Genomic DNA, 19,945 nt, shown 5'->3' with positions numbered 1-19,945 from the left:
TGATACCAATAAAATCAGCAATATTACGTCTCCAATTTCTTCCTTTGTACAGATTGCTATACATTCAGTGTAATGTATTTTAATGAATAAGGATTTTCTTAAGCATACTTTATTTTATAATTTATTCCTCAGGCACACAGTAAGACTAAAACTAAGTGTCTTTACCATTAACTGAAATTCTTCTCATCTGCTGATTCATTGCCTCCAGATCTAAAGTCTTCCAGTGGAGCTCCATAATGCATGGGGTCCAGAACAGCTAAAAAGCCACTTGCCTAGGAGGGAGCTGCACTTTGATGCATGAAAAGTCTGACTGAGGCACAGAGCTACAGCTCCCCCAGTCCTCCTCTGCAAACATGGAACAAAGAACTGGAAAGGACATACAGAAGGAGTGAAGGAAACCCAGAAGTGAAATCCTCTGAGAAGACCAATTACTGTAAGCTGTATTTCAGTTCACAGAAAGCTGCATTTTAATGTACACAGAACAGCAGCCATAGGAGGAGCGAGTTTCCTGCTCGGAAGGGGACTAGGAGTGAAAAGACTCAGAGTTTCCCTTCTGCTGGAGGTTCTCTACAAAGAACAGAGGTCACTGGAGACTTCAAGCTCTGCACCAGACAGGTCCTGATAATTCTGCCACTGGATATATAGCAGAAACCAAATGTATCACTACAGTATAAGAGTAGTTTGAAAACTTCTGTGGCTTTATTATGGAAACTATAGCAGAGACTGAAAAGGTAGGGTCAAAGGGGAGCTTGGTCCTGCCTGCCAAAGCCAAGAGGTCTTTCCACTGTCTTCAGCTGGCTTTGAGCTCACCAGAGGAAAAGCCCCAAAACATTCTTAGAGCGTCTCAGTTCTCAGCTTCCTGAGATATTATGCTTCCTAGAGAAGAGAAGGCTCTAAGAGATCTTCCCAATGTGTGCAAATTCCTGAATGAAGGAAATGAAGAAGAGGAAGACAGAGTCTTCTCAGTGGTGTGCAGTGATAGGACAGGAGGCAATGAGGACAAATTAAAACACATAAAATTCCATTTGAACACAAGAAAGCTCTTCTTTACTGTGACGGTGACTGAGCACTGGCACAGGTTGCCCAGGGGGGCTGTGGAGTCTCCATCTGTGTAGATATTCAAAAGCTGTCAGGACACAGTCCTGGGCAACCATCTCTAGGTGGCCTTGCCTATGGAAGGAGAGGTTGGACCAGATGATCTCCAGAGGTACCTTCCAACCTCAACCTTTCTGTGAGACTCCAATTGTAGGAGCTATTCTGGATTCACAAATGACACATACATCAGTTATGTTTTTTCCACTATCACTTTGCAAATCTAAAAAAGCTAAACTGCCTTCATTGACCTACATGAGTCAGGGATACATAATTTTACTTTATAAAATACTCGTTTATTAGGAAAAAAGTTTTATACCCAATTTCTAAATGGATATAAACACTACCTTTCTTTTGAAGATACAGAGTTGCTCAAGTATGAAGAAACAATAAACTACAGTACAATTCATCTGGGTAATACAAGTGTGACTATTTTTTTATCTATTACTATAATGTGATACTATCATTGTATGTGATTCAAAAGATTGAGAAATAAGGCTCATATGAATCTTTTCATCCAGAAAGCAGAAACTGAATGGACACTATTCTGCCAAATAACATTTGGAAGATCTGCATGCTGACTACAGGAGGCTGTAATAAAAATGGGGGTTCAGGAAATAATAGTGCCAGACATATTCCAGATATCTCTTAGTACTATTCTAAAGCAAGCTAAGTTATCTCATCCTTTATATTGAAATAAAATCTAAAAATAATGGATTGTATGCTTTACTTCAATTTGCACCTTTAAAAAGACACAGAAAAACATTCATAATCAAAAAGCAACCTTTTGCATTAGCCAAAATGTTGCTTCTCCTTTATATTCTAAAGTGTGATTTTCTTGATTTTCATTATAGAGTAAGCTGCTGTAAGACAGCAAGACAGATCATTTCATCAGAAAGCCATGCATGATATAAGAGCAACCATCCCCATTTTTGTTGTTTAACTATTTTGTTCAAAAATCCTGCCTAAGTTATGTAACCCCTCTCTATGCTCTCTCTTCACACCTGCAACAGAAGTGTGAGCTGATCCAATACAGCTCTATGCTGCTCTCAGTTGCTTAAAATACTCATGTCAGAGTGTGGATTTGGCTACAATGCTCCAGAAAACCAACTAATGTCCCATTTCAGTAAAAAAAAACAGTGCATGGAAAAAAGACAGCCTGCAGATTTGAACATAATGGCTCAGACATTAACTTCCACTGATATCTGTTGGCATAGATTTAAATAGTTTGGAATTAGGTCTATAAGTATCTGCTATGTCACTAGGAGGAGGACAGTGATGATAACAGAGCAATTTCTTCCTGGAGATCAGTCTTTGATGGTGGGAATTATTACTGCACCAGGTACTGGTACAAATATCAATTTGGGTCTTTAAAAAATGAAAATCAGATAGTTTGTTAAAAATCTCACACTGGATCCATTTAAAAGAAGTACATGTTTCACACAACTATTGGAAGTGTTGTCTGAGTGTTAATACACCAACTAATAAAAGTTACCATAAAAAGATTTGCTGACCAAGTAGCAATTGTCTCAGCTACTAAAACATTGGCAGTCCTTCCATAATTCACTTAAAATAAATGAACTCGTCCTTGTACTTCTTAAGCCAAGTCCATGCTGTAAATACTTTATAGGGCTGGTAAGGGAGCTTAATCTCTCCTTGATTCGTATCACTGCCTATAACCACACAATGCATTTGTTTCTGCTGAGAAGAAAAGAATTTAATGATCTCTTGCACATGGCTTCTCAGATAGGTTTAAAATTGCATTGGGAATAGTAAAGAAAGTGACCTCTTCTTTTGAGCTCCAAACAATTCTCCACAGGAAGCTCCCATTGATCTAAGATGTATGCTCTGGTAGCCAGACTGAATTTTGTGTAGAATAGCTTGCCCATTGCTGACAGATACATTCAACACATTGGGCAATTTATGTGCCTTGGCAGGTCATTGCTTCTTTTAGCCCAATATAGCTAAAAGAAAACACAAGGATAATTTGCATGCATTGCCATTCCTTATGCTAGCAGCACTGACCTTCACACAAGACAAAACAGAACAAGCTGTCTGAATGTCCAGAGGTACAGAGTTAGAGGAAAAAAAACACTAAAAATTTAAGAAATAACATGAGGAGTCAGTTGTGCTGAAATTCCTCAAGTGTTCAAAATGTCATCTAGCCAGAACCAACAAAGCTGCACAGTCTAATATTTAGATGGTGACTTGAGCTGGAGTTCATTCCCTAGATATAAGGAAGAAAATTTTGGTTGCCCAAAGAGGTTGTAGATTCCCCATCCCTGGAAATATTCAAGGTCAGTTTGGACTGGGCTCTGAGCAACCTGATCTGGCTGAAGATGCCCAGTTTAGAATCACAGTATCATTGAATCATAAAGGTTAGAAAAGACCTTCAATATCATCAAGATTATAAAGTCCAACCATCAGTCCTATACCACCCCAACCACTAAACTATCTCCTGAAGCACCACATCTACCCATTTTTGAACACCCCAGGAATGGTCACCCCACTACCTCTTTGGGCAATGCTTCATCACTCTTCCAGCAAATAAATTTTTCCTAATGTCCAGTCTGAACCTCCCCTGGCAAAACTTGAACCCATTTCCTATTGTCCTATTGCTTCTCACTTGGGAGAAGAGGCCAACACCTACCTCATCACAACCTCCCTTCAGGTAGCTGTCAAGAGAGATAAGGTCTCTCCTAGCCTCCTCTTTTCCAGGCTGAACAGCCCCAGCTCCTTCAACCTCTCCTCATAAGACCTGTTCTCCAGACCCTTAATCAGCCTGGGTGCCCTTCTCTACACCCTCTCCATCACCTTGATGTCCTTGCAGTACTGCACTACCCAAACTTCCACAAAGTACTCAAGGTGCAGCCTCACCAAGGCCTAGTACCAGGGTAATATCACCTCCCCGGCCCTGCTGGTCACACAGTTCCTGATACAGACCAAGGTGTTGTTGGCCTTCTTGGCCACCTGGGCACACTGCTGGCTCATGATGTTCAGCTGGCTGTTGATCAACATGCCCAGGTCCCTCTCTGCTGGGCAGCTCTCCAGCCACTTGTCCCCAAGCCTGTAGCACTGGTGGGAGCTGTGGTGGTGGAAGTGCAGGGCCCAACATTTGGCTTTGTTGGAACTCATACAATTGGCCTTGGCCCTTTGATCAAGCCTGTCTGGATCCTTCTGCTGAGTCTCTCAACCCTCAAGCAGATCAACACTTCTACCCAAGCTTACTGCAGGGGACATCGCACTAGATGAGCTTTAAGGGTCCTTTCCAACCCAAATCATTCTATGACTCTATGATTTTGTGTCCTGAAACAACCACCTAACACAGCTATAGAAGAGTGTATTAGGCAACTCTTTATTTTTAGCATTTATGATTGATTGTTCAATACTAAGGATAGCAGCTCCTTGAGCAATAGACTCTAATTAGCTGCTTTCCCAATTATAAGCCATCTGTCTTCACTCTACACAATCTAGTCAGATGCCACATCCCCTGATATTGTTCTAAGGAATGAGGGGAAAAAAATTATTCTCAGAACCTATCCAAATAGAGGAACTCAACTGTGTCCCCTTGAGCAAGAACCATGGTCACTGAGCACACTGACCTCAATCAGTTCAGACCTTGAGCTGAAGTACCAAGAAGAGAACAGCTGGCACAGATATATGAATTCAGTGACAACTCAGCAACAACTCAGCATTTCTACCAAACTGGACAGGAGATTAAGTGAGGTTCCTGCAGTCTCCATTGCCTCTAACTTCCATTTTCTGCATTCATTCACTGGAATTTAACTGCTTTATCAATGAGACTTTAATGTACACTCTCCATCCTTTGGTTTCAGGGAGCTGGCCACTTAGAAAGTTGTTTGGTATTTTTTTAAATGACACTTTAAAACACCTACATGAAATTGGGGATATTTCTTAAAAATAAATTTTTATTTTTATTTTTGATCTAATAATTTTTTTCTGGTAATTTGTCAAGTTGTGCATGTACGTTAGAAGTTGAATTAGGTACTGTCATCAAATTAACAGCACTGGAAGGTGTTTTAAGGTTTTTAAAAGTTTTTAATAATAGCAAGAATATCTGAAAAGTAGTAACAGTGAACTTCACAGTACACTGTACCAGAACTGTATCTTAATTGGAAGGAGAAGTATTAATGCTGTACAAGGTCAGTGTCCATTTGCTCATTCACATTTCTTGACCTTTGCCAAGACTCTCAAGACAAACAACTTTGTATGATGTGAGCACTTCCCCATTAACATCTGGATGAAGAATTCCCAACTCAGATCATAGGTGATGTGTTACAAAAACATTATGCTTAGGATTTGATTTTCAAACTTTGCCTCCGTGGATAAAGATTCAAATAGAGTCTTGAACTGCACACATCTCACACCCCTGACTTACCAGTTCCCTGAGCCATCTAATATGCAAAGAATTTCATGTAGATTGTTAAAAGTTTTTTTAAAAGCATTTGGATTCTCATTCTCTCTCAATTAGAAATAATCTACTTGAGTAAGATAATAATATTTCTTATAATGGGTGGTTTGTGTAACTTCTAACACAATTAAATATTAATAAACTCTGGGAGTAAGATCGATGGAGTACAAAATGTGTTCCTGAATTTTATCTTACAACAGTCACTTTAACCAGTTATATCCATATCTCTACACTTTGTAAGAAATTGTATACAGCAGTAGAAGAGTAATGAAACCACACAGGAAGATTTCAGTATTTACAGAAGATGCATATGCATCTCAGGCTCCATTTCAAGAATGGATTCCATTGTAGCCTAAAATAAATAATTATCACATATATAATACATGTCAATAATCAACCTGAAATATTATATATAGCCCATCTAGACAGTGATTAACCTAAAATTCTCTGGTCCTATTTGCAACAAAACTGAAACTGGGCTGTAAACACAAAAGGTAATCATATATCCTAAATTACATTATTAAATTACATCTATCCAGTTTCCAATTCTGTCCAACCTCTTGTGAAAGAACATTTCAGGGTGTCTGTTTTTTTGCTGGTCTCTTGGGTCAAGTATGAATTTTCTTCCCTTAATTACAGAAGAATCATAAATCTGAACCTCCCATTTCTAGCACTGCAACATAAGACTGAAAGTAAAATCTTTTTGAGACAGAGATGTTAGAAATGGTCAAAACAAACATCAGGCAATCATTAACTTCCATCAGCTTCGTCCCAAAGATTGGAAGTCTGCACATAGTTTTTCAAATTATTTTTTAAACATTGTTAAGAAATACTTGTGCTAAAGCAAAAAACAAATAAACAGACAATTAAAATAACAAAACCTCAAAAATTAAAACATTCTGGTTACTGATTTCCCAGAATATTTCAGGAAAGTCTAAATTTCCTAATTTCTTAACCCAAATATTTCAATCCCTAACCAGTTATTTCATGCTTGACGTTTACAGAAAGCTTCACTTTCTACACAGATTTCAAAATATTAATTAGAAGGAAGCACTGCAGTAAAACTTACATTGACATTCTTTGCAGCACTTGCCATCCACATACGCCAGGGCAGAGTTAAGTGGGCAGTCAGAGAGGGGGCAGATCAAAGCCTCACACTGCACTGTACCGTTCTAGAAGAATAGAAGGTGCTTAACTGGTAGTTATATTTAGCAAGAGCAGAGATGTTCTTGAACACAGGAAGTCAAAATCTATTTTTAAATGCAATGAACCTTCTAACAATACCCAAAAGAGAAAAAAACCCACCACATTTTAACACAGTTCTTTTCATAACTTCAGGATCAGATACTGTAACTTCAGAATATCATGCATTCAGTCTTTCAGATCTGTATATATTCAGGACTATAATGATCTGAGATTTTTTTAGAGGCAAATATATTTAGAGCTAAAAACATTCTGCCATTCAGCAGCAAACTGACAGATTAGCATTAAATAAAAACCTCACAGAACAAAATTCTACCTTCCAATTTTTACAGGAGAGACAATTCATTTCTAAAAGGTCATAATAGCATAGCTGCAAGAAAAACCTGAGACAAAAATATGTAATGCATTTAACATGAAACTGAAAACATTTTAAGTGGCTATCAGCCAGATTTAACACTGTGAACTAAGTTGTCTTCTTGCCAGCCACAAAATTCTAAAAGCGAAACTAACATCCCTCCAGAAAAACAAAAATCAAAATCATACAAAGCTTAGGGAGAACAATTTAGCAAATTACAGGCAGGAGCAAATCAATTTAAGGTGCAGTGCAGACAACAACAAACTTCTCACCAATTTCTAATGGCCTTTGTAATAGGCATTTAATGAGTTCAAATTGAATTAATGAGTTTCAAATGAATGGACAGTAACAAAGCTACCATGGTTTGGTACCTGAAAGGATACTTGCAATTGCTCCTGGAGTTGTGATGCCTTTGGGAATCTTCCATCCACCTAACAAATCTTTTTCATTTGTGGTATAACAGAGCATGAATATGACCCTGACATTTTCCTCTTTATTACTTATTGAGAAGTAACCAAAGGCAACTAAAGAGAATCGGGCACAAGGGATCTCTTAAATCATTTGCTAAGAAAAAGGCTATGTTTATAGTGATAAAAAGCAGGGAATTAATTATCCAGAGAAAACATTTGCAACTCGGTGCATGGGAATAACGACAGCTAAATATATTTCACAGCATCTGCTTTTGGTGACAGGAAATATAGGAGAACTGCACATTCTGGCACTGTTGAAACAATAGGAAATGTATTTAATAACTTTTTTAATATTTGCCTCAATAAAACTGTAATCAGAGTAAGCCCTACCATTCCTGAGTCTCCACTCAAACCGTAGCCATACCATGCAAGTGCAGTTCTTACAGCCATCTGTCCAGGACTCAAACTCTCTGTAAGTCATTCCTTTCATTGTGCAGGTCCTCTCACAGTAGCACTGATCCAACTTGTTCATCCTCTGCTCAGCCTGGGACAACTGTATTTACAGTTCACAAAAAAAGTTTTGAACTAGTAAGTGGTTTCCAGATTAGTATAAACATGATTTAAACTGCCCCCTTCGTCATCAAGCATGCAGATCTGAGAATGCAGGTAGGTAAATGCATTCAAAAATAGTAAGAGTTATTGTCAAATAGAATATGATTATACCCTCAGCCTTTCAGAGATGGAAATGAAGAAGTATGACACAAAGCATTTGGGCTCCTTCTATCAGGGACACCATGAAAAAAAAGTGAGCAGGTCAAGACAGATACAGCCCCTGATTTCTGATCTTTGTCTCTGTGAACTGACCAAGAATCTCGCTCTAAAAAAAAACTACTTGCAGGTATTAGGTTATGCACAAAAGAGCTGGATCTGAGTAGAGAGGAAAAAAAAAAGGAGGTAAAGCTCAAAAGCAACATGGCATTTTTACCATTTGTGTATCAAATCAGCCAGCTACCAGCATTTCTGCAGAATTCTAAAGTACTGACATTTAAAACCAGAAGGCCTGTCTACATTCACCAGCAGACATGAATGATATTGTAGGGAGGGTGGCGAAATAGAAAATGCTGCTTTGGATTCTTAATTCCCTGTCTTGCACATATTTTGTCTGAACAAGCCCTTGGCAGCTCAAGTCTAAGAAAAGTCTTGGACCTATAAGCCTGCTTCAACAATGCTATAACCACAGTAACCTATTTCTCTCTCTGTTCATTGATTTGTTATCCTAACAGACAGAGCTTGAATATCTATGAGCCCTTTTCTTGCTCAGGGATTTGGATTCTGTTTGCTATTAAAAGATACAATTCTATAAAAAGAAATAAAACTCAAGAAAGCTCTCTGAACTGGACATTTGTATTTATAGACTCTAGGCACAGATATATAAATACAGTAAGACCTAGTAAATGTTACCTTAGTTGATGTTTTGGCTAAAATGTCTTGTAGTTCCATGATTTTTTGCACAAGTCCATGGAAGTCATTACAAGTCGGGCATGCTATAATAACAAAATATGTATATTAATTATAAAAAAAAAAAAAACAAAAACCAAACCTCATGTATTCATAACAGGTTCAAACAGGTGAAAGTTGACAACCAATATGCTGAAACTCAAAGTTTTAAGAAAACATATGTAGGTACAAAGCATACCTTTCATTTTATGGCATAAGAATTAAAACTTACTTCGATTAAGATCTGGGCACTGAGAAATAAATCCTTGAGGCATGACAAGTAATTGCACATCTTGCATTATGCCCTGTGTGTGAAAAAAAAAGTATACATTATTTTTACCTGTCAAAATTATGTCTTCGGTTCATCACATAAAACATTAAAGCCCACACAGAAAAAGTGCCTGGTGAAAACAGAACTTATGAATACACAGCTTCTTGCCTGGACCCAATGCAGTGATCGAAGAACAAAAAGAAATTTAAATGGATAGGTGTCCAACTGCAGAGATACTGAATCATTTTTAAAGACATAAGAAGTGAATAATTTTTAAAGGCATAAGATTAAATGTCAAGATGTAATTATGTGGCATGAGTTTGGTTCTGTTGAATGCATTGTTATTTTTAGTTAGCCATTGCAGAAAAGCTTGAAAATGACCTTTAAAAAATAATCTGAAAAACAGTTGCAGTTTCAGTTACTTTGAAACACTCTTTTAAATAAAATGCAAATTTTTCAATAAGCTGTAACTGTCAAATAGAAGTGAAGATTAAAGAAACTTGAGTCAGGAAAAGTACATTATTGCAGATGCTTTGTTATTTCGATGTTTATCGTTTCATAAACCATGCATAATGCTAAGGAAACTACATGTCTGTAACACAGTTGCATCTTGGGGAGAACTTAGGGAAGGGGATCTCTGGCATGAAATTCAACTGTGTCCCCTGGGAAGGGCCAGTTTCACCCAAAAAAAAAAAGGCCCCATGCTTGCAGTCAGAACTTCCATCCTAAGTCATTAAGATATAATTAGCAGTAACATTGCTGCCACTTTGCTGCTCTCTAAAAGTGAAAGCTAAGTAACAATTTCAAAGTAGGCCATTCTATCACATTTGCCCTACATGTCCCTTTCATCCATCTCTGCATCTCCAAAGCTCCTCCTTTGGAGGAAGAGCAAAAATAACTACATGCTTCAGTGTGCTTATGAAGAGAATATTTCACAACTGAGAAGAAAGTGCAAACTAAATGCAGAAGTCCACATTTCATCCACATGCAGAGGACATTCAATACAGATGTTGCAAAGTCAAAGAACCAGAATTTTCACCTCAAGTGAGTGACAAGGGGTGACTTAGCAACCTAAGCAACCTACAGAGAGCAGTTGGTGTCACTGGAGGGCAACTGAAATGGCACTTGAGTACCATGTCTGCCCCTTCCTCTTAATGGAGCTGTGATCCAGGGAAACCAGGTGCTTCATCATGCTGCAGAATGGCTGCAGCCATTAGCTAGCAGCAAAAAAAATAAGATCTGCCTGAGACAGGACTCAGTGTCAGGACTTCACACAGCAAGTGTTATGGAAGTCAGAAGCAAAGACACCCTTGAAGAGCACACGAAGAAACTCACTATTTTAACTTCTCCTCCCTCCCTCCCTTGGTATCATCAGGTTCAAACTCATGTCAGCTGAACTTAAGGCATTTTTATGAAGAGGAGGAATGGCAGGGTCCAACACACTCACATTTAAAACAATCTTCACTGAACACACAGGCAGCTATTCAAATCATTTAACTGGTGACCAGCAGTAAAGCTCCTCCATGTATCTGAAGCTTTATGTACCATACATCAGCTGTTATATGATCTGACTCTGCCACTCTCCAGGAACTCAGGTTTCTTCTCGTTCTCCCAAAGAAACAAGAGGAAGCTCTCAGCCCACTTGGGCTCCCACATCAGGACATCATAACAGTGTGGGAGAGGCTTTGCATGGGTTCCTAAAAAACTTAGTGGTTCAAATTTATACACTGTGGTATGCTAGGCAGTGAGAGAAGTGACATCACATAGCTACAGTTGTTCTCTCAGGCTTCAGACCTAAGGTGAAACAGGTACAAATATACAAAGACAGTGTGAATATGTCTCCTTGCACATTGGTTTAGTGTAGCAGTATTAGGTTCAAACCAAAATACAGCCAAATAAAACCTTTTTCAGAGTGATTAATGATTCTGAGTACCCTGAACCGTCTGGTCCACTCAAAGCAGCCTGATTTTCAGATATATCTAAGCACCTGGACCTCTTAAAATCAAAGCAGTAGGACTTGTCCCACAGTGAATTTCTAAAAATATAGGTTCTCCAAAACATTAAGAAACATTGGAAGTCCTAATCTTCTAAACTGATGTATCTCCTGTACAACAGTGTCACATTTTCAGATGCAGGTTGATTACTGGTACTATATTATGCTGGAGATATCTCTTAGCACAGCATATTTTGGTTATATTAATGTTCTTTTCACAGCTATCCGTGCCTGTATTTCTGTTAAGCGGGTTTATATTTGTAACTGAGGAAAAATTATCCATGTATTTTGTTTTATTTTATCTTTCTTAAAAAAGAAAAACAAAAAAATAGTCTACTAATGGTATATTATTTTTCTACACCTAATGAGCTTCTTTGCAGTGGCTATGATTTAGCAAAAAGAATATAATCAAGTGAAAAAAAAAGAAAGCACAAAAAATAAAAGGAATATTAAAACAACATATAAACACATAGAATAAATTAAGTATCTCAGATCAGCTGAAGTAATGTATTATTATTTTCTGATTTTATTAATGGAGTCAACTGTTTATTTAAAACAGAAATATAATGATGCAGATTGTTTAGCAAACACCCTCTTATACTTTTGGAGGAAAAATAAACACAGTATTGAACTGAAAAATAAAAAAGTCATGCTTCAGTTTTCAAATCTCAGTGCCCACTGCACCCCCATACTTCATACACAGCAAGTCTATAAATTTGAATTTAAGCATAGGGAACAGTATTTCAACACTCAAAAAGTGATTTTAACAGAAAAGCACGGAATTTGCTGTGAAAATCATAGTCGAATTGTTTTAAGTTGATAAAAAGATTTGGCAGGCTACATTTCAAAAAGTGATTTGGCTTGTGATAAACATCATCAATTCTACTTTGCAGCTCAAGTAAAAAGATGCCTACAGGGACAAAACTGGGACTGCAGTGTGGAAGACATCCACATGGCTGACATAATTTGTTAAAGCAACTCCAGAGAAGACTGAAGCCAAACCACAGACAGGGGCTGTGACCAATGAATGCTACTTAATGGACTCAGAGGAATAAAATTTACACATAGCATTCAACATAGCAGTCACTTCTTCAGTTTTGTTATTGGTGGCTGCAATATATGAATGTTAAGGCAGAAGGAGTAAAATAATAAAAAATAGCATTTAAAAAAAATTCTTGGGTGGGGGGAAGAACACTCTGCTCATTGATGCTGGTCATCTCATTCATTTCTGAGCTGAAAAGATATCATGATGAAATCTTAATCCTACAGAAGCAATGGAACTGGAATTCCCTAGACTGTACTCTTCTCTGACACACAGACACAAAACCATATAACTACAAAACAGACAATAATCTTACCATTTATGTCCTGAAATCCTGTTGTGTTTGGCAATTTACTGTTCCCTGCCTTACACTTCTCCTGACTCTGTCATTTGGTGTCACTGAGCCCTACGCATCCAGCTTTGCAACTTAATTTAGTCAAATCCACTTTTATGGAAACACAGCTCACTGCATCAGATTTGCTGATGTGCAATACACCACAGCCCTAAGAACATGACTACAAAAGCAAAGATTGGTTGAGGCTAGGAGGCACCTCCTAAACGCATTTACTCCAACTTCCCTGCTCAAGCAGGATCAGCCACAACAGGTTGCCTGGATGGCTTTTGTATATAATCATAGTAACCTTACTCTGACCAACCTTACAGCAGAATGGTTTTCTTATGTTCGTATGGAACTTCAAGTGTTTCAGTTTTTGTCCATTTCTTGGCCTCTCAGGGGGCACTACTGAGAAGAGTCTGGATCCCTTGTCTTCATTCCTTCTCATTGAGGCATTTATAATCATTGATGAGGTGCTTCCTGAGCCTTCTCTTCTCTAAGCTGAATAATCACATCTCCCTGAGCCTCTCCTCACATGAAAGATGCTCCTGTCCCTTAATAATTTTTATTTATTTTTATTCACTCTTTCCTTCCAGTGTCTGCATACCTTAAAATAACCATGTGCATTATTCCTCTGTCCCAGCCAAAAGGTTGTACCCAAAGGTAAGTCCATGAAGGGCTTCTCCACAACTCTTTCATAAATTCTGAAAAGAAAGGGGAAAATAAAGTCCCAAGTTGTAATCATCGCATTTACTCAGAGCTGGAATGTTCCATATGTGACAGCTTCTTATAAAGCACTACTTACTTATTGCAGTCCACATGTAAAATCAAGTGAGAGGCACTTATTGCTAAGGAAAGCCTGTGCCATTTATCATCTGCCAAAATGTATGGGAATACTTCCGTGTGGGAGCGATGGCTGCCGGACCGATAATGCAATCGGATTTCATTCCGATGGCCGCTGCTTTCCAGCTCCAGGTACCTGGACCATAAGTGCATCATCATGTCATAAACCATTCTTATCAGCACACCAACATTTTACATGACACAACATCTCATTATCATGCAGGAACTATTTAAAAGATGGGGGAAGACAAGCAAGGACATCAAAAGATAAAAGTAGACACTTCCCAGATTTGGACTGCACCCTTCTTCTCAGTAACACATAACAGCATGTTCCAGCTTTCATGTAAGTACATAAGATTACAAGCCAAATATTTGTTCCTCTAGCAACACTATTTTCCATAACATCATCTGATTGGAAATATAATTACTCTACTATGAATAAATGCCTCATCTTCTGAAAGCACAGTAAGGATACTCTGAAGGCATAAATGCTCAAAAGACAACACCAGGTTTTGCCATAGGGACATCATTAGCCATTACCAGCCAGGGAAATAAGCAAGAACTGAGACTGCACACCATTTTTTTTTTTTTCTTTCAGGTGTTCTGTTAACATCTTTCATTTTTTGTACTGAAATTTTTCCAAAGAAATACAAAACCAAGAAGTGCCAACTCTTCAGAACAATTTATGCACGTGTACATATTTTCTTTTTTTAATAACCATGTGTATTTGTGATGTGTGGTGTCTGCACGTATATGTATAAGTATGTATGTAAATATCCATAAACACAGTAAAAAAAACCAAGATGAGTTTTGGTTTGGTACAGTGCTTGGTACACTGCAGCTGTACCAAGATGAGAGCACTTGACACCAGATTTGCAGATTGCAAACACAAGCTTTGCTGGCCCAGTTCCAGCAGATCAATTTAAAAAGCACCCCATAGACAAACTTGGTGGGTAGTCAGACTGGCCTGCTTCTTGCATATTGAGCCTCTTCTGTGAACAAGCCTGACAAACCATTTATCTTCAAAGTATTAAGCTTCTCATTTTAAAGTCCTCCCCTAACATACTTTTAGAACAGGGAAGAAAACAGAGATTCTTCAATAATTATATATAACCTATAGGTTAAGAACAAAGAAAATAACATAGTATGTGGTGAGATGCACAACAACTGGGAGAATGGACAATTTATTTTTGTCTATTTTTGCTGCTACATCTGCAATCAGGCATGACAGTCATTTGTAATCAGAGTGCACATGTGTTTTGAGGAGATGCCATTTACTTTAACAGGTTATTACAGTTTTGAAGAGTGCAGATGAGACCAAAACCATCTTGTACAGTCATTATCCCTAGGAGAAGGTTGAGCTTACTTCACATCTCTCCATCCTTCACGGTGTTTCACAGTGGAACATGCCTAGCAACAGCACAAACACAATTATCCTTTTGCAAAACTGGCAAAGGACAAGTTGTTCTTCCTCCCCAGAATTAACAAATCAGTTAGAATCAGCAATAAATTTTATAATTTGAGATAATTTACCTCCTCGTGGCCCAAAAATAATTTTTGCATTGGCAAGAAGTGTAAACTAATTGAAGGTCTGGCTAGAAAAAAACTGAGTGATACTGGCAGAGCATCAGTCAATCTAATAACCTCCTTCATAACTCAAGCTTCAAGGATAAAAGTAAGGTCAATCTCAACCTAACAGAAAAGGGAAACATGATGGAACTGGACTCTCCCAGCAACCTTTAGATGTCCCTACCCAGTTGAAGATACAATCTGGAGAAAGAAAGGGATTAATGTGTTGAAATATTATCTCCTGGTACAGCCAATATCTATCTCCTACTCTGCCAATGGCAGAACTGATGCCAGCACACGGAGGTGCAGGCAGGGAACAAACTACACCAGCAGACATACAGTCAGTACAGAAAGTATAAAATGAACACTCATGGCACACATGCAGATGAGATAAGAAGTCTGAGAATGAAACACAGATTTTCCAGTAAAAGGAAGACATAACTGTAACCATTTCAGGAATTAAGAACTGCTGAGAGAGGATGCTGACATTCAGTGATGCTTCAATAGGCAAGGAAAACTTCCTACAGAAAGCTGTGTAAAAATTATGGACACTTGGGGTTTTGTTCTAACTGTGAGATCTCTAACTTTGAGATCCACAGGCAATTTCTATTGCTATTCTGTTTGGTAGACTAACAAATGCAACCACCTCTGAAAGGCTTAGAGAAAACAAAAATCAAAATAAAAAAGATAATAATTGCCATTCAGTGAATTATTAGGAGACTAATTTATGGTTTACTAAGAATCTGTGGAGGCAGCAGGAAAGCACAATTATAAAAGAAAGTGGAATGACAGCTGGGACAATATTCCCTTCAGCTTGAACTAATGGCATGACACTGAAACACTTAATTTTGTATAAAATATTGTGCTTGCTATTCCACTTCTCTAGATTTGTTTAACAGTCTGGACTGTAACAGCTCTGATTCAGTCTTGTGACCTTCAGAGGATGGGATAAACCTCAGCACTGACAGACAGATACATTGGAAATGCAAAATCTGCTCACAGGGAGGCTGCTCACACCACCTGTGAGACTGCAACTCTTGGCTACATGCTTTCCAAAGGTTTGGAAGAGTCTTTGAGAAAGTAAAATAAATATTAACAAATGCACCTGGATTTAAAAAATACATTTATAGTGACAAGAAACTCTACACTTCTTTGTATATTCAGCATTGCTAATCTTTTGAAAGACGAAAGAGGGTGATGTTGGTTCTTAAGGGACTTAATCCCAAAAGAAACAATAGCTGCATCACAATGTAGTCTTCTCCAAGCCAAGAATGTTATTACTGGAAAGTTTCAGGGAAGACTCATCAGCTGAATCACTGGTTTCTTGTCCACACCAGCCCAGCTATTGCAGGGAGAGCATCAGCTCAATATTTCCCATCACTGATGTCCCTACTGCTTCTCCTAAGAGCTCCAAGGTGTTCTATGCTGCAAAAGGCCAACAGCTCTTGGAGTGAAAAATAAACTGCAATGAGAAACACAGTGCAGCAGCAGAACCTGCTTCCTCCTTTACTAACATCCATGATCACTCGGGTTGTTTAATCAATACAAGACTACATGATTTTAGCCCCCTAAAACCCACATACACTTTGGGTCAAATGGGCTTAACTTAGTTAGGAGATGACATTGACACAGAGAGAAGAAAATGCCAGTCTGAAAAAAAAGGTTGTTACACCTCCCCAGATCACTCTGTGCATGCACAATCATTGCAATGGCAACAGCAGAGGCCACCAGAAAATCAAGTGCTCTGCTTGGAAACCAGCCAGGGAGTGATCCCTCACGTACTGACTAAGGCTGAGATTATAAGAAGAAATTTGTTTTAAATGCCCCAGAGGAATCTGAGACAGAAAACAGTGATGTTATCTCTGCTGCCCAGCACTGATCCATTGAAAATGCTGAATAAGGGCTGAGACTCAGCAGATCTGCTCAGCTGTGGAGCTGCTCCTGTGGTGCTTAAGTCCTTCCCATAGCCAAGGGCTTGCAGTCTGCATGAGCCTGTGCAGAGCCTGCTCTTCATGCTGCAAGAGACCAGCACAGGGTGAGACTGTGGAAGTAGAAGTCAGGATTCATGGGGAAACACAAGAGTTCAGGAGGTGAAACCCTAGGTGGTCCTGGTGTATGCAGTAGAAGTCTTTGGGAAAAGGGAGAGGTGGCCCTTCCAGCTTACAGCCAGGGGAGGTGACACTCAATCTGGGATGGCTCTGTCACTTACTTGGTGACAAACCACAGCAAACTCACACAACACACTCACACTGTGGCTGCCTACCCTTATGCCAGGCAACTAGAATTTGAACTTCAACTTACACCATGTAGATAAATATTTTAGAAGTTAAAGGCAAGATATTGTGTCTGCTACCTATGAATTTATTACAGGGCGGTGGGTTTTTTTTAAAAAAAAACTTTGCTACTCAGATTTATAGGTATTGTGTTAAAAGAATTCTTCACGGCTCTGATCTACACCAAGAAGAAAAGGAAAATCAATAATATTTTTAAAGTGCGTAGTTCAGGAAAAAAAATTAACATTTTTGTTTCCATTACTTGCAAAAATCTTTACATGAGGATGTTTGATACCAAAATTCTGGTGTTTTTGTCAGGTGTAGCTACATAAAACACTAAAAAAAAAAAACCACAGAGATCCTACTCAGTAGATCCTATTCTTTGCAAACTATGGCTACAACTGCAGTAAATAATTGAGCTGCACGTAGATTATGAAGCTGTAAAAGTAATCCACACAACACAGCCACCACATTCAGCAATCTGTTACCTGCTATTTTCCATGGCATGATGAGTAGGCAGTCAGAAGCCTTATTTTTCCATTTAGAAGTAAAACTTAAAGTGTTCTGAAGCATTAACTAGGAGTTTTTACTGCTTGGTGCACCCTCAAGAATAATATGGCATCAAAATATCCCCTGATGGATTTTAAATGCCAAGGGGCAATTGCATAATACCTGTAAAAGGTCTGGTCTCCACCTCCCACTTCCATTACTGCTTGGCCTTACTGGCTTTGCCCTTTTCCCTGCTCTACCCAGGCAAGATGTGACTGGAAGTTTTTCCAGGCAGTGATAAATTTTAAAAAATAGCCCTTACTTTTCTGGATAAGTTGGTAGCACTAAGTGCAGCTGCACAGTGGGCAGGAAAGCCACCAATTCACTTTCTGTCCCTTTCTTTTGCTGAAGATAGTTTTAAAGCCAGACAAGAAATTTTATTCAAAAATTCTGATCCATTCATTAAAACCTCATCTTCTGGTAGCAATAAATATTCTCACAGCACGTCTTGTGGGGTCTAAGATGAAATGCTTTTTAAAATGAGAGTGAGCAAATCTGAGACCCTCTGAAAGACTTTCTCAAATACCCTTTAATGCTGCAGTTATTACCTATTTGAAAGCAGAGCTCTCAAGTGAAGAGAGGTTGAAATCAGAAGAGGGTATTTCCAGTAACAGAATCAAGTGCACAAAAAACAGGACAGTAAAACCAGTCTCTTAAGTCAACCTGGTAAAGCATACATAGAATTCATCAGGGAAAAAGTCAGGTACAAGAGCAACCTAAATAAGCTGACCTCACGTCCTGTGTCTACACTAATAAATAACACCAGCTACTCCATTCCCTGCCCTCAAAGACAAATATAGCATTGGTGCTCCACTACAACTCGTATCCATGTGGGCAGTCTCTCCCACTTTCTCCTTGGAATGGGTGAGTTTTTTCCACACTGCCTGTTGGGAACAGTCCCTGGCCAATATTACTCCACAAACTGTGCCCTGGCATCATCTGCAAGGGTGCTAATTGCAGAAGACAAAAGCATGCCAAGGAAGATGCCAACATTTTTGCAGAATGGACAACAGCAGGGACCAGCCTGCGCCTAGGCACTGCTTGGTTTATTAGCCCTGGCCAGGCACTGCCAGTGAAGCTTTTTACTGCAAAGAGTAGGGGAACAAAACAAGAATTACACTCCTCAGGACACTCGGGACACTTGTCTCAGAATGGAAAAGAACCAAGTCCAAGTCCATGCTCCAAATCAGACACAGCAAAGATTAACAATGCAAGGAAAAAGGAAAATGCCTGTGAAGTACCCCAGCCAGCAAGCTGCTGAGCATTCTGGCATTTACTTCTCTTCTGCTGTTTATTTTCTTCTACCACAAAAAGGGTCAACCATTTCAGGCTTGTTCTGGTATGACAAGTGCTCATCTCACAGAATAGCAATGGAGGACAGCTGGAAAAGAGGATGATGCATTCCTGATGCACACAAAAGACAGAGCCCTGTGCTGGGAGATGCCACAAGGAACACCTTCCATGTTGGGATGTTCATGGGGAAGAACAGTGAGATGGCAGATAAACACAATGTCTGTACCTGATTCACACTAATAAAACGTGGGGGAAAATATATGTCAATAAGATCTTGTTCCCATCAACATTTTCCAGACCCTCATCTGACTTCAGTGTCCTTCAGGAACAGACTGCTCCAGTACTCCTGCTCCTCCTCCAGGCATCCACCTGCTCCAGCATGGGATCCTCCAGAGGCTGCAGGTGGATATCTGCTCCACCATGGACCTCCATGGGCTACAGGAGGACATCCTGCCTCACCATGGTCTCCTTCACGGGCTGAAGGGGGATCTCTGCTCCAGTGCCTGGAGTACCTCCTCCCCTCCTCCTCCATTTAACTGGCTGCTTACAGAGCTCTTTCTCTCACATATCCTCACTCCTCTCTCCAACTGCAGTTGCTGTTGCACAGGGTGGTTTTTTTTTACCCTTCTTAACATTTCATCCCAGAGGTGCTACCACTGTCACTCCTGGGCTTGGCCTTGGCCAGCAGGAGGTGGCATTGGCTCAGTCAGACATCACAGGGATGCTTCTAGCAGATTCTCACAGAAGCTTCCCTTGCAACCCCCCACTACTAAAACTTTGCCACTCAAA

General features: G+C 39.2%; 1 protein-coding gene across 1 annotated transcript in view; it reads right to left on the bottom strand.

Moving 5' to 3' along the window:
* Positions 1-19,945, bottom strand: part of NELL2 (neural EGFL like 2) — a 148,656-nt gene that overhangs the window by 100,228 nt on the left and 28,483 nt on the right. Inside the window, exons 4-9 of the mRNA XM_071733559.1 lie at positions 13,435-13,608; positions 13,237-13,333; positions 9,222-9,294; positions 8,954-9,036; positions 7,917-8,045; positions 6,594-6,696 (exon numbers count right to left, since the gene is read on the bottom strand). Of these exons, the coding sequence (XP_071589660.1) occupies positions 6,594-6,696; positions 7,917-8,045; positions 8,954-9,036; positions 9,222-9,294; positions 13,237-13,333; positions 13,435-13,608 (659 nt within the window). The remainder of the gene's footprint in view (positions 1-6,593; positions 6,697-7,916; positions 8,046-8,953; positions 9,037-9,221; positions 9,295-13,236; positions 13,334-13,434; positions 13,609-19,945) is intronic.

Source organism: Heliangelus exortis, chromosome 1 (genome assembly GCF_036169615.1).
Source record: "Heliangelus exortis chromosome 1, bHelExo1.hap1, whole genome shotgun sequence".
NCBI lineage: Eukaryota > Metazoa > Chordata > Aves > Apodiformes > Trochilidae > Heliangelus > Heliangelus exortis.
This window is presented reverse-complemented; position numbering and strand designations above follow the sequence as displayed.